Source organism: Enhydra lutris, unplaced genomic scaffold, assembly GCF_002288905.1.
Source record: "Enhydra lutris kenyoni isolate GAN:26980312 unplaced genomic scaffold, ASM228890v2 scaffoldscaffold76, whole genome shotgun sequence".
NCBI lineage: Eukaryota > Metazoa > Chordata > Mammalia > Carnivora > Mustelidae > Enhydra > Enhydra lutris.
Genome location: NW_019154160.1, coordinates 4,163,949 through 4,179,615, shown reverse-complemented (window position 1 = coordinate 4,179,615; position 15,667 = coordinate 4,163,949). Strand labels below are relative to the sequence as shown.

Sequence of the window (15,667 nt, the reverse complement as noted above, 5' to 3'; positions counted from 1 at the left end):
AGGGAACATTTCAGGATGATCAGATTTGTATTTTTGAAAGTGTAAGAAGACTAGGTTTCCGGAGTGGTTGTTTGTGTGGATAACCTTTACTTGAGCACAGACTGTAGAAGGAGAATCTGATTGGAGAAGGGAATCTGATGCCAAAAGCGTGGAGATCAGCAGAACACTACTGTAGTAATTCCAAGAGGTGATGAAAGCCTGAGGCAATGGCAGTGAGCTTGGGGAGAGGGGAGATGGATGAGTGTGTGTGCTATTTAGGACAGTGGAAGTGCCGTGACTAAGAGGAGATTTCTGTGATTTGGCCTCTGGGTGGATGTTGATGCCTTTTGCTGATAGGAAATCTGGGGATAGGAACAGGTTTAGTTGGGGTAATATAATAATTTCAGTTTGGGATGTGTTCAGTGTGAGACGCCAGTGGTAAAATGAATGATTTTTAACTAACGGATTATTATGTTATGGACCCGATACATCACAAAATGTGGGGGAGACGTCCAGATAGAGTTAGAAATATGGTATCAGAGCAAACAAGGCCTGGCTGAATCTATGGATTCGTCAGACATCAGCAAGTAGATTGTATGAGAAGCCATAGGTCTGCCGGAAACCTTTCCATGAGACCACAGAATGAAAAAGAAGAGTGGGGCTGGAGAATTACTGGTATATCCAGAACCCAAACTATGATTTCCTGAATGAATGAAAAATCTGGACTCCTTACAACATCTTACAAGACTACGTAATTGCTACCTCCCTGATTTTACCAATCTTGCACACTGGGCTTCAACCACACTGGCCTTCTGTTTCTCAGACAGTGAGCCTGCTCTCTCAGGAGGGCACACCGTTCCCTCTGTGTTTTCCCAGAAATTGGCATTGCTGCTTTCCCCTCTACCTCCCCACCCCCCTTTTTTTTTTGAGGTCACAGCTCAAATATCACCTCACGAAGAGGCCTTACCCAATCATTCGATCTAAAGTAGCTTTCCAGTCATTCCTTCTCGTTACTCTATTTTCTTTATATTCCTTTTCCAGGGTTGTGCTGCTCTCAAAGCTCATTGTTAATTTTCCATGACGTTTGTGAGCCCGTTGTTGGAACACAGCCGCTATTAAAGATTAAAGATTAAGTTTTACAAATTTACAGTTAAAGAAATTGTTAAAAACAAAAGTAACAAATACTCAAAACTCAGCACTTCCTAATTATTTTACTAGATTTTGCTATTATCTATGCTTTTGAGGTTATTTATGTCCGCGATACTGGGAGATGGAAATCCTATGTAATCATGGCTACTACACAGCTCTCCCCAGCTCCTTGTTCAGTGGAGGTCACGTTGGTAGCTTGAAATCTGCCATGGTGGGAGTGTAAATGCCACCGAAATTGGCGAGTGCTATAAATCAGGGCTCTCACGTAGTTAAACACTCACCAGCATGCTACCGCTAGTATGCCTAAGTAAACCTTATTTGTGTCTGTCTTTCCTTAAGGGAGTGTAGGCTCCTTCAGTACACATTCTTTATTTAAGTTTTTCTTTTTAAGATGTTATTTATTTATTTGACAAACAGAGGTCACAAGTAGGCAGAGAGGCAGGCAGAGAGAGAGAGGAAGCAGACTCCCCACCGAGCGGAGAGCCTGATGTGGGGCTCGATCCCAGGACCCTGGGATCGTGACTTGAGCAGAAGGCAGAGGCTTTAACCCACTGAGCCACCCAGGCGCCCCTTCAGTACACATTCTTTGTCTGCTTTGTTCATGCTTTATTCACAGCCTGTGGAATAGTGCCTGGTACATTGTGGGCTCTCCGTAACTCTGTTGAATGAATAGAGCCTCCAGGGCTTCAAAAGAGAGGTACGAGGAGAAGCCTGTTTACTCGCACATAAGGAGGGGGCTGCTGTAAAAAGTAAGAGAGAGAAACAAAGCGGGGAAATAACCTAAACCTTTTTTTTGGGGCTCCTCTTTGTATTGTCCTCCTAGATAAGTAGCCTTGTAAATATATTTATCTTGTGATGGTAAATACTTCTCCATCATGGTTTCGGGAAGGCCAACAATGAGTAGTTAACACTCAACCCTAGCTGCATGTAAGAGTCACTGGGAGTACTTTTAAAAATCATTCTAATGCCCAGGTACCATTCACAGACCAAATTAATCAAGAATCTCTAGGGGCACCTGGATGGCTCAATCATTTCAGCGTCTGACTCTTTATCTCAGGTGTTGGTCTCAGGGCGTGGAGCCTACTTAAAAAAAAAAAAAAAATCTCAAGGCGTCTGGGTGGCTCAGTCATTAAGCATCCGCCTTTGGCTCAGGTCATGATCCCAGGATCCTGGGATGGAGCCCACATCGGGCTCCCAGCTCGACCAGGAACCTGCTTCCCCCTCTCCGCTTGTGTTCCTTCCCTCACTGTGTCTCTCTCTGTCAATAAAATCTTAAAAAAAAAATGTGAAGTTTGAGAAGGTTCTTGAAACTTAGAATCAAGAGCATAGTATGTTATAAGGACTTGCTGTTTTCCACCAGAATTTGAGCAGTTAGATTTTTCCCACGTATATTCTCTATATATGTGTTGATGTTTGCATATTCACATGTTTTACATGCTACCCTTTTGATATTGAAACTCACAAATGGTCTTCTGTTACTATTCTTTTTTTTTTTTTTAAGATTTTATTTATTTATTTGACAGACAGAGATCACAAGTAGGCAGAGAGGCAGGCAGAGAGAGAGAGGGGGAAGCAGGCTCCCTGCCGAGCACAGAGCCCGATGCGGGGCTCGATCCCAGGACTCTGAGATCACGACCTGAGCCGAAGGCAGAGGCTTTAACCCACTGAGCCACCCAGGTGCCCCTTCTGTTTCTATTCTTATTAACCTGGTCATGTTCTCAGTTTAACATTCTGTATCTTTTTCCATTACTTCAACATATAGTCGTTCGGTTACGCCGTATTCCAAATGCAGCTTGGTGTTGGGAGATACAGAGAGGTCACATGTTTCCCATCTTCAAGATAATTGCATCTCAGGGAGGCAGACATGCAAATGATTGCAGGGTTATGACTACATACCCTAAAATATGTAGGTAGTAGGCAAAGACATTCTAAGGAGAAAGGCAGAGTGCATCCTTGTGGGCAGCTCAAGGAGGGTTTTCACAGCAGGGATGCTTGAGCAAGGATGACAGAGGAACAAAAAGGCCTTCAGGGCCCAGAGATGAGCAGGGACCAAGGCCCAGAAGCATGTCCACAATGGATTGTATTAGGGAAAGGTAAATCACTTGCTATCGAGTAGACCTTGAGCATGGTGGGCAGTGAGGCCAGAGAGGGAAGGACAAGGACAAGGTCATAGAGTTTCTTGTATGATACCAGAAGTGGCTGGGGCCTTAATTCTGAAGGAGGTGGGGAGTCATTGAAGTATTTTAACCAGGGAACAATTTGGTCAGAATTGTGTTTTGAAAAGAGCACATGGCAGCATGGAGGGTTGATTCAAAGGGGCAAGGAGTGAGGGGGTTAGAGTCATAAAGTACGCAGGCTAGACCTGGGACCGAGGAGTAGTCCTGCTACATCCTGAAAGGCCACCTGGACAGGATTAGATGGATCATGTGTAAGGGTGAGGGAGGAGGGTCAGGGAAAGGCAAAGGGATGTATGTGGCATGGCGGTTGCTGAGATTTCTGGGAAATAATCATGTAGGATCATGCAGAGGAGAGGTGAGTTCAGTTTGGGAAAGGCCAAAGGTGAAGCGTTTGCAACTAAATGTGTCTATCAGGAGCTCACATGGGTGAAGAGAACAGAGCAGGAAATTCAACAGCGTGTATAATTAGTATCTAAAGCCAGCGGAGTAGGTGCGAGGACTCAGCACAGTGTATGAAGATGGGAGGGTTGGAGATGTTACCATGAAGGGAAGTGGGAGGAAAGAAGACATATTTTAGTTTTGGGGGGGTTAGTTTTCCCTTCAGGTTGAGAATCACTGGTTTAGGGCAATGAGGTAGATCTGCTGTGACAGGAGTCATGAATGAATTAAAAACCAAAGCAGGAAAATTTCAGGATGGTTGGAGATGGGGAAAGGAAGGAGCCTTTGAGAATGGTGTCAGGCTGGAGGGAGGTCTAGGAAGTTGAAGACTAGAAAGAGACCAGGGTTTAATGATTAAATTTGAAAGAAGTAATAATGTGTGTTGCATTTTCTTCTAATAGCAACGCATGAAAAATAATTCACATGTCCATTATTAAAAATAATGCGGTGGAAGGAACTTAAATGAAAGGGAAGCATTTATAACATAAAGTGGAAAAATTACGTGGGCAAATCAAAATGTATGTGTGTCAGGGGAGGGAGTGTGTCTACATGCCCAGAAAAAAAAAGCATTCACTAAAATGGACCCTGGGTCATTGGACAATAGGTGATTTTAATTTTCTTCTGTGTGCTTTACTGTGTCTTCCAGATTTTTATAATGAATATATAGCACTTTGGTAATTAGAATTTTTTTTTTTTTTATGAAACCCTGTACCTGTTTAAGATAAAATAAAGAAGTAAAAGTAACCTGATTGCTAAGCATTTTTCCCTAGTAAGTTACAATGCAGGAAAGATGTTAAGTTCCTAGGGCCTGCCCAACCCCAGATGGAAGGCAGCCTTGTGTCAGCAGAACCCACAGTAGCCAGGGAGAAGGGATATGGCTCTTGGCTTCTCATCACAGCCCCACAGATGGAAGTGGCGGGAGCGGTGCATGACCAGGCGTCCCCACCATCTCTACAGCACTTCTCCAAGAGGGTAAAGGCCAAAGCCCAGCCCTTCGGTCACCAGGGGAAAAAGTATTTGAAGAAGTTGCCTCCACTAAAATGCTTTAAAACAATAGTTAATACAGGAAAATGTGCATACCATATTTGAAAAGGCAAGATAAACTATATTTGGTATGGTCCACGTTTTGAATAAAAACTGTGTATTTGTATAGCTGTGAATGGAAAAAAAAAAGGAAAAGTAGGAAGTGGTAAAGAGTTGTTATTCCTGGGGTATAAAATTGTGGGCAGTATATGTTTACCTATATGTTTCCATGTTTCCAAACTTTCCATAGTTAATATGGTGAGTAGTGTGGGATAGAGGTTAGGAGCAAGGTCTATGAAGCCATAAGGCTTGAGTTTGAACCATGTTTCTGCCCTTTGCGAGCTATAGAACCGAATAAGTTATTTGGGTTCTTTGTGCCTTGGTTTTCCCATTTTTGTGAGGATCATTCCTGTATTTAGGAATAATGCCTTGGAATAGGGCGTGACATTTAGGAAACAACTGTACACGTTAGCTAAAATTATCATTATTACTATTATTACTTTTATAATCAGAAAAACAGAATTTTAAGAATTAACATTTCAGAAGTCATAGGTAACCTGATAAACAGCGGTTTCAGAGGCTGGTTGGATGGACGCTAAACTGTCTGGAGTCAAAAGGGGATAAGAAAGTAGTCCTAGCAAGTACCGACTACTCACCAGGAGCTTCTCTGGGAGCACTTTTTCTTTTCTATTTTTTTTTTAATAATTTTATTTATTTTTTTATAAACATATAATATTAGCCCTAGGAGTACAGGTCTGTGAATCACCAGGTTTACCCACTTCACAGCACTCACCATAGCACATACCCTCCCCAATGTCCATAACCCCACCACGCTCTCCCTACCCCCGCCCCAGTTTGTTTTGTGAGAGTAAGAGTCTCTTATGGTTTGTCTCCCTCCCGATCCCATCTTGTTTCGTTTATTCTTTTCCTACCCCTCAAACCCCCCACGTTGCCTCTCAACTTCCTCATATCGGGGAGATCATATGATAGTTGGGAGCACTTTTTTCTTAAGTGAATTTTCCTTTTATTTGCACCCATATATTTTTATTTGGTTTAACATAACTTTGAATTTCGGTTGTATGCTCTTATTTAATTTTAAAGCTAAGTAGAAGAGACAGACAAACAAATTTCATCAATGTGTTTGATAAAATTGATCAAATAAAATTGATTGTAAAGTTAATCAGATTATTCTCGAGCTTAAAGTCTCAGTCTTTACTCTCTTTCTTAACTTTCTTGGAGGGATCCTGGATTTACAAAGACAGCAAGCAAAAATAATAAAATATTATACTCAATATCTATTTTGTGACCCCAACTATCATTACATTTCCTTTTCTTTTTTCTTTTTTTTTTTTAAGATTTTATTTATTTATTTGACACAGAGAGACGCAGTGAGAGAGGGAATACAAGCAAGGGGAGCGGGAGAGGGAGAAGCAGGCCTCCCGCCAAACAGGGAGCCTGATGTGATGCAGGGCTCGATCCCAGGATGCTGGGATCATGACCTGAGCCAAAGGCAGACGTTTAACGACTGAGCCACCAGGCACCCCTACATTTCCTTTCCTTAGTATAGAAAGACCTGTTATCAGTGTATTCATATGTCATAGCATAAGAATGTGGGCAAAGATGAAACCTTACCAGTGTAGTCTCTTATCTGTCCTGATTTACTTTACATTGTAAGCTTTACTTTCTCTCATTTGCCTTACCCACAGAAGGAGCTCAAAAAATGGGATGAATTTGAAGACATTTTAGAGGAGAGGAGGCATGTCAGTGACTTGAAATTTGCGATGAAGTGTTACACACCTCTTGTCTATAAGGGAATTACTCCTTGCAAGCCAAGTGATATTAAATCTAGTGTTCTCAGTTCCGAAGAGGTTCATTATGTCATTAAACAGGTAAGTGATTCCGTCTTCAACCATAGCCGGACTTGTTCATTGTCAACAAGGAACGACACAGGTTTGAACCGCACAGGTCCACTTATACATAGTTTTGTTTTGTTTTGGTTTGTTTTAGGTTTTTTTTTTTTTTTTTAAATACAGTACAGTACTGTAAATGTGTTTTCCTTATAGTTTTCTTAAAAATGCTTTTCTTTAAAAACAGTCTATAATGCATGTAACGTCAAAAATACGTGTGAATCCACGTTGATGTTATCGGTAAGGCTGTCAGTCAAGAGTGGTCTATTAGTCAGGTTTGGGGGGAGTCAAAAGTTACACGTGGATTTTCAACCCATATGGGGGGTCGGCACCCAGCCCCCGTGTTCTTCAAGGGTCAACTGTAGTCTGACAGGGAAGGACGCCAGTTGTACAATTACAATGAAATATGATACAAGACACGCTAGTGGGAGCCCAGTGTACAGGGGCAGTAATTATAGGGCAAATGATTTTGTGTAAGGAATTAGAAAAGTGATTTTTTTTTTTAAATGATGCCTAAAAGATGGTTAGTGGTGAAGAAGTATTCCTAGCAGAGCAAATAACTACTTTCCCCATGGTTAAATCTCACTGCACATTAAAATTGCTGGAAAAAGGGACGCCTGGGTGGCTCAGTTGGTTAAGCAGCTGCCTTCGGCTCAGGTCATGATCCCAGCGTCCTGGGATCGAGTCCCACATCGGGCTCCTTGCTCATCAGGGAGCCTGCTTCTCCCTCTGCCTCTGCCTGCCATTCTGTCTGCCTGTGCTTGCTCTCTCTCCCTCTCTCTCTCTGACAAATAATTAACTAAAATATTAAAAAAAAAAATTGCTGGAAAAAGTGTCAAGAATCCCTGTGCATAGATCTCACCCCCATATGAATTAAATCAGAATGTTGGGGAAGGAGCCAGACATCCTAGTAGTAGTTTTTAAAGAAGCCCAGTCAAGGGGTGCCTGGGTGGCTCATTTGGTTAAGTGTCTGACTCTTGGTTTCAGCTCCGGTAAGGATCTCAGGGTCATGAGATGGAGCCCCTTGTTGGGCTTCATGGTGGGCGTGGCACCTGCTTAAGATTCTCTGTTTCTCCCTCCCTCCCTCTCTCTCTCTCTCTCAAAAAAAAAAAAAGAGAGAGAGAAGAAGAAAGAGGAGAAGCCCTGTTGGTTCCAAAGTATAGCAGAGCTTGGGAACCACCAGCATATTTTAGCAACTAGAGAACATGCATACGCAGAGTCCTAGAAGCAGTTTGTTTTGACCAGACCGAAGAGAGCGAAGACGGGGTACAATGGAAAGAATGTAGAGAGCCAAACGGGGGGACACATCACAGAGGGTTTTATAAACTATCCAGAGGGGGCAGCTGGGCGTCTCAGTCAGTTAAGTGTCTGACTTCAGCTTGGGTTAGCATCTCAGGGTCTTGAGATCAAGCCCCACGTTCTGCTCCCTGCTCAGTGGAGAGTCTGCTGGAAATTCTCTCTTGTCCACTCTCTCTCCCTCTGCCCTCCCCCTACTTGTGCACGCTCTCTCTTTCTCTCTCTCTAAAAATAAATAATAAATCTTATAAACCATCCAAAGGAGTTAGACTTAACCTACATACAGTGCAAAGCCATTGAAAGGTTTCAGGTTGGAGTGTGGCCTGATCAGTTAATGTTTGAGAAACACCAACAGGGCACCTGGGGGGCTCAGCTGGTTAAGCAACTGCCTTCGGCTCAGGTCATGATCCTGGAGTCCCAGGATCAAGTCCCACATCAGGCCCTCTGCTCATCAGGGAGCCGGCTTCTCCCTCTGCCCCTCGCCCCTTTCATGCTCTCTCTCTCTCTCAAATAAATAAAATCTTTTAAAAAAAAAAGAAAGAAAGAAACACCAACAAATGGAGACAGGAAGTCTGGTTATGATGCTCTTCCAGTAATCCCTTTGTGGGATCACAGTTGCCTAGGCTGCGGTTGTAGAAACAGAGATGGACAGATTTAAGAAATTTAAGAGGTAGGGTTGCCTGGGTGGCTCAGTTGGTTAAGTGTCCGAGTCTGGATTTTGGCTCAGGTCATGATCTCAGGGTCATGAGCTAGAGCCCCGCGTCATGCTCTGTGCTGAGCATGCAACCTGCGTAAGATCCTCCCTCTGCCACTTCCTCCTCCTCTCTCGCTCCATCTCTTAAAAAAAAAAGAAGAAAGAAAAATTTCAGAGGTGGAGTAGACCTTATTTATGATCAACTGGGTGAATGATGGGAAGGAAGAGAGAGACAGGATGACAGAAGCATTCACTGAGATAGGGAACTTAGGAGAGGGATTGGGCTTGGGAGAAAAGCTAGGTCTGTTTTGGGCATGTCATTTGAAGACATCAGATAGGGGTATTCAGGGGGCGCGATTACAGCTTCCTCATGGCCGGCCCTCCCTGTCACATTGTCCAGGTGCTCCCAGGCTTTGAGGTTTACCTGTAGAGATTGGGCTCCATTGACCTTTTTTTTGTTTAAGATTTATTTATTTGAGATAGTGAGAGAGAGTACACGAGCAGGGGCAGAGGGAGAAGGAGAAGCAGACTCCCCTGCTGAGCAGGGACCCTGATGTGGAGCTCGATCCCAGAACCCCTAGATCATGATCTGAGCTGAGGGCAGATGCTTAACCTGAGCCACCCAGGTGCCCCTCCACTGATTTTTTTTTTTTAAGATTATTTATTTATTTATTCGACAGAGAGAGAGAGATCACAAGTAGGCAGAGAGGCAGGCGGAGAGAGAGGGGGAAGCAGGCTCCCTGCTGAGCAGAGAGTCTGATTCCGGGCTCGATCCCAGGACCCTGAGATTAAGTGGGTTAAGGCAGAGGCTTAACCCACTGAGCCACCCACCCAAGTGCCCCCTCTGTTGATTTTTAAGTGGAATTTAGTCAGGCCTACAACCTCAGAGAAATTCTTTATCTCTGCTCTCTGTTTTCTTCTTTTTAAAAACATTTTTTAAAGATTTTATTTATTTATTTGAGAGAGAGAGAGAGAGTACGAGTGGCATGAGGAGCAGAGGGAGAAGCAGGAACCTGACCTGGGACTCAAGCCCAGGACTTCCGGATCGTGACCTGAGCTGAGGGCACATACTTAGCCAACCGAGCCACCCAAGCGCCTCTGTCTGCGTCTGACCTGTGCTCCTAATCCTTCTGGTTTTTTTTTTTTTTTAAAGATTTTATTTATTTATTTGACAGAGAGAAATCACAAGTAAGCAGAGAGGCAGGCAGAGAGAGAGGAGGAAGCAGGCTCCCTGCCGAGCAGAAAGCCCGACGTGGGGCTCGAACCCAGGACCTGGGATCATGACCCGAGCCGAAGGCAGCGGCTTAACCCACTGAGCCACCCAGGCGCCCCCTAATCCTTCTGGTTTAATCTGCCTGTTGTGATTTGTCTTGGGGGAAACTATTAGTCCTGTCTGACTCAGCCTATTTCATAAGTGAAGTAAAGTTTCCTTATCAGTTAGAACTTACAAAGACAGTGGTTCTCAATACTGGCTCTTTGTTAGAATTACCTGGAGGGGAAAAAAAAAGAATTACCTGGAGAACTTTCATAGAAGGTTAACTATGATTTTCTACTAGTACATAAACTCCATGAAGGCAAAAATTTTTATCTCCCTTATGACTCCCTTTTTTTTCTGTATTCTATATTTTTATCTCTCTCTCTCTCTCTCTTTTTGCTATATTACTAGTGCCTAGCACATAGTACACTTTCAATAAATATTTCTTGAATGAATGAGTGGAAAAAAAATGCTTTTGTCCTGTCCACAGTGATTCTGATATAAATTGGTCTGGAATAGGACCCAGGTATCTCTTTCTTCTTTTTCTTTTTTAAAAGCTCCCCAAGTAATTCCCATATGCAGCCAGGTTAAGCATGACTGATATAGGCCAGTGTTTCTCAGACTTGGCTGTTCTACTGAGGAAAAAAAAAAATCACTCAATGTAGGTAGATTGGAATTGTTATAAATTCAGGATCATGCAGCATAGCCGGGACTTCTGTGTTACCCAAGAATTCCTCGTTTCCCCAGGGAGCTCTCTCCCGTTCTCCGAACTGGGAGTATCAGCGTCAGTCCTCCAGCCGAGGACTTTCTGAACCGCCAGCCTCTGCCCCTTACCTTCAACAGGTGACATTTCTTCCTGCTTCCCAAAGAAAATGTATACCGTTAAATGACCACTCTCAACTTCCTGTGATCAAGCTACTAATTTACCTGCATCTGATACCCTCATTCTCTTCTTCCCTCCAGTGAAAACAGGACAGGAAGCTCTTTCTCCTGTTGTTCAACCCCTCCCCTATTGCTGAGCTCTGAACTTGACCGGCTCCGTCCTCCTCAGGGACTTTGGGGTCTCCCCTCAAATGTCTTCAACTTCTTCCTCTTCATTGGCTCTTTACTGTCATCCCTGAACTCGCGCAGACCTCTTCCTGCCGAGATCAGCCTCGTTCGGGCAGACTCCTTCTCTCCTTGTGGCTCCGCTCTTCCTTTCCCACTTCTCTACTCCGGGAAGAAGTCAGCTGTGTTTGCCATACGCGGGGCTCTAGTCTCTCACCCTCTGTATACACGCAGCTCCCTGGGATCCAGAGAGCTGGATCCCACTGTAATTGCTCTTTCCAAGACCGAGAATGATTCCTTCCTGATGGCTAAAATCAACCTTGTTGACACCCTTCGTAGCCCTTGGCACACTCTCCCTCCTTTCTTTCTGTGATACCATATTCTCCCCCTTACCTACCAAAATTTTTTTTAAGATTTTATTTTTAAGTAATTTTTACACCTGCTGGGGGGCTCGAACCCACAATCCTGAGATCAAGAGGCACAGGCTTCAAGGGAACCAGCCAGGTGCCGCCCACCACCACCAAATCTTTTTTATCATTCCTCAGTTGTCTTTGTGGGCTTCTTTCCCTTTGCCTTTTCCTGTCTCTTTAAATGCTGCTGCTCCTCAAGGTCTTGTTCTAATCCCTTCTTATTCTGCCTACTTACTGGGCTGTTTTATGTATTACCAGAATTGTAAATACCTTCCTTATGCTGATGTCTCCCTATTATATTATTATAATAATATATTATTATAAATAACAATATGTAGTAAATAATAACTGGTATCTATTGCTTCAGCCCAGATCTCTTTTGAGTTTCATACATGTATTTTTATGTCTACTGGAATACCTACTTGGAAAATCCAAAAGCATCTCACATTCAGGATATCTGAGCCAAAGTCTTTGACCCTCCCACCCCCACCACTGTACCATGTACATCCCCTACACCCAGTTCTGCGTATCTCCAAGAACAGCCCCTCCATATGCCTGCTGCTCCTACCAAAAATCTCGACACCGTCTTCGGCTTCTCACTTTTCCCTTCCTGTGCTGTGGGTCACTAAGAGCTGCTGCCAGTTTGCTCTCCTCAACAGCTCTTGTCTGTCTCTTTCCATCTCTGCTGCTGACTCAGGCTGCCTTTGTCTCGCAGAATGCTATGCAGCCGTCGAAGGGCTTTTAGCCCAGGAAAGATGAGATTACTTCTGCATTTAAGATATTGCTCAGGGGCAAATGGCTGGCTCAGTGGGTTGAGCATCTGCCTTTGGCTGAGGTCATAACCCCAGGGTCCTGGGATGGAGCCCCATGTCGGGCTCTCTGCTCAGCAGGGGAGTCTTCTTCTCCTTCTCTCTGCCTGCCTCTGTTCCTGTTCATGCTCTCTCTCTCAAATAAATAAAAATCTTAGGAAAAAAAAAGAAACCACTCTGGTTTGTGATGTGGAGAACAGACTGAGAGGGGACAATGCTGGGCAGGAGTTACAGAGCTAATGCTCATCTTTTAATCTTATCTTAGGTTTCCAGGAAGAAGGATCTGGAAGGGGAGACATATCTGTCGGGCTTTAGCCCGATTGCACAAAATAAGAGAATAGGTCATTCTCTGCTTCTGTGCTTTCCTCCAGTCCTGGAGAAGGCCATTCCTTCTGAACTGACCAACCTGCTCACCTGTGTTCTTCCATCTGTCCATTTCCTTCAGATCCCCTGAAGACTTGTCTGTCCTCCTCTTCAGCCTTCTGCATGGGCCCAGTGTCGGGGAGGGGTGGGCAAGAAGCCCCTTTCAGCCATGTATTTTTTTTTTTAAATGCTCCATTTCTCTTTCCCTTCTCATCCCAACTCCTCAAAGGTGTCGTGTGTCCTTTCCCGTGCACCTCCCACGTTCAGCAGGTTGCTGCCCTTGATTCCCGTAAAGGTTGCTGTGCATCTCCAAGTGACCCGGTCCAAGGGGTTCTTTTAGTCTGCACTGTGTTTCTACTGTGTCCAGTTTGTTGGACACTCTCCTGCAGGTCCTCTCTTACCTTCACATTATGGCATCACACAGTACAGTTCTCTTGCCATTTTTCTTGTTAGTCTCTTTACAAGTTCTTCTATCCAATGGGTGTTTGTCAGGGTTGAACCCTCAGCCTTCTTATTTTCATCCTGCAGCCTCCCTGGTCCATTTTATCCACTCCCGTCATTTCCATTTTTTATCTGTAGTCTGGTGATTCCCAAACGGGACCTCTAGCCTTGGCTAGATAATCGGGGTTCAGACTCTTAGCTCCCACCGTCCTCCCCCCTGCAGTTACTTTATACGTCTCCAAACACGTCAAAATCAGTATAGCCACCTTCTCAACCCCTGCACCACACTGTCTTCTACACCTGCTCTCCATCCCCAATTTCAGGACAGCCCCACCATCCATTCCGTTGCCCAAAACAACCGAGCATCTCACTGCCCTTCCCCTTCCCTTCAGCCTATTATTGCCTTTTGGGGGCCTTTTCTGTCTCCCGCCTGAACTATTGTGATGGCTTTCCAACTGTATTCCCTTTTCCTAGGCTTGTTTCCTGAAATCCATCCTTACCACCAATCCATTGATTCCTCTGTTTCCCTGAAAAAGATAAAATACGAAGCTAGGGAGAGGTTGATTATCCATTTGTGAAGGTACCAAGCGCCACAGAATTTAGCTTGAAATGGCTAATTTTATGTATGTTAATTTCACCTCAATTATTTTTTAAAAAAAAGAAGCTATTTGTCCACTGCATGTAATTGAGGTAACTGGGACTCCAGCATCCTACCCTCTCATCTTCTGGGCCACATCCTGGAACATTCTCCTCTGCGAAGGATAAATACAGTTTATCACATAGACGCTGTTCTTTCTCAACGTGCTCGCTTAAGGGGTCAAATTGGAGTTCCCTGAGGACAGAAGCTGCCTTACTTATCCCCGTCCCCAGGCCTAGCACACAGCCAACATGTTGTTCTCTTTAGAAAAAGACGTGGTGCCCTTTGGAGCAAAAAGAGTTCCAGTGTGAGGGCATCGGCTTTACTAGTTACGTGGATACTTTGGAAAGCTTTGTCCCAGTGACCTGTAGATCTGATACAGTCTGAATGGTTACTTCAACCTGATCTTCTGTTTTACTTTGTGTATTACCTTGTATATTACCTTGTGGTAGCAAGGGGCAGGTCGATGAGCGGCAGCAATCTGCTAAAAGCACACTGGTTCGTGGGCAACAGCTTACTTCGGAGAATTTGGCTGTGAGCTTCTTAACAAATCAGATGGAAAGGTGAGACGCTTTCCTAGAGGGCCTGTTCTCCTTGAATTACCATCTTTGAAGTTGTCTAAATAGGATGATTTATCTACTTGAGTTATATTGGAAAGTAAATTACACCGGTTGAAATGAAAGCAAATGTAGCATTTTTGAGGTATGAAATAAGGGTCTGTTTGGAACTAGTCGTAGCGGTTTGAGTGAACACGAGTTCTGGCTTTTCCTCAAAGACACATCCCTGCTTTCCCTTTCTTTCTAGCTTTCCAAGGAATCCCTTCAATCCGTCGATGTCCTCCGAGAGGAAGTCTGTGAGATTTTGGATGAGATGAGCCACAAACTGCGTCTGGGAGCCATCCGGTTTTTTGCCTTTGCCCTGAGCAAAATATTTAAACAAATTTTCTCAAAAGTGTGCGTAAATGAAGAAGGTATTCAGAAAGTGAGTATTGCTTGTTTAAAAAGAAACCTTCTTCCCCCTCACGATTTAGTCAACTTCAAGACCTCTCACACGGCACGAAAGGAGCAGGCCCTCGCCAGCCGGCTTCCCGGCTGGGCTGAGGAGGCTTTGCTTCTCTGGAGGGTGGTACTTGTTTACTTTCAGACCTACAGACTTCAGACTAACTCACTTGGTCCAGTAAGACTTCCAGACTAACCTCATGTCAGGTGTCTGCAAAGCTACAGAAGTAATACCAAGAATTTCTGTATATGACCCACCTGGATCCCCTCACAACATTTCCTTTATCCTCTCCTCAATACTCTGCTGTGTTTTTCCCATAAGCAAGGACATTCCCTTATGGTGCAGTTATCAGAATAAGCAAACTGACATTGATACAACACTAGTACACAGCAGTACAGACCTCAGTCGTATCTCATGGATCACCAGTTATATCTTGTATATTGTATAGTGAAAGAAATCCTACATTGGGTTAACATTCAGCTTCTGTATCTCTTTCGACTCTTTTAATGTAGAACAATTCCTTAGTCTTTGTGTTTCATATTAGTTTAGAAAAAAAAAAAAACAGACGAGTTATTTTGTAGCATGTCTTGATTTGGATTTAAGTGACGTTTCTCAGCATTAGACTCACTCTGTAGGGCTTGGGCAGGACACAACATTGTATCCTTCTCAGTGCAGCAGATCAAGGAGTGCGTGGTGGCTGTCTCCCCTTACTGGTAGTGTTCACTTTCGTCATCTGGTATCAGCCGGGTTTCTCCGCTGTGAAGTTACCCTGTTTCCCTTGGCAATGAATAAGAATCACATGAAGAGAGACTCTAAGGACGGGGAGGGGTCCTGGTTTCCAGCAGAGTCTCCATCACAGGTTTCACACTGATGATTTTTCCTGAACCAGTTATTACTCTAATGATTGCCAAATGGTGATTTTTCTAACTCCATCACTCCGGAGTGATTTAACAGGCGTGGTGTAGTCTTTTTTCTTCTGGAAAGAAGAGCTTTTTCTATTTTTATTCACTTATGATTTTTAATGTTTTGCCTCTTACTAAGAA

At 43.9% G+C, this 15,667-nt stretch overlaps 1 protein-coding gene across 4 annotated transcripts in view; it reads left to right on the top strand.

Annotated features, from left to right (window-relative positions):
- The window catches only part of LOC111160483 (glyceronephosphate O-acyltransferase), a 34,850-nt gene that overhangs the window by 2,251 nt on the left and 16,932 nt on the right, over nucleotides 1-15,667 (top strand). For 2 of the 4 annotated variants that reach the window (XM_022523625.1, XM_022523623.1), the window contains exons 2-3: nucleotides 6,473-6,655; nucleotides 14,430-14,606. In XM_022523625.1, the coding sequence (XP_022379333.1) occupies nucleotides 6,473-6,655; nucleotides 14,430-14,606 (360 nt within the window). The remainder of the gene's footprint in view (nucleotides 1-6,472; nucleotides 6,656-14,429; nucleotides 14,607-15,667) is intronic. The other 2 variants (XM_022523624.1, XM_022523626.1) reach the window with 2 other exon arrangements.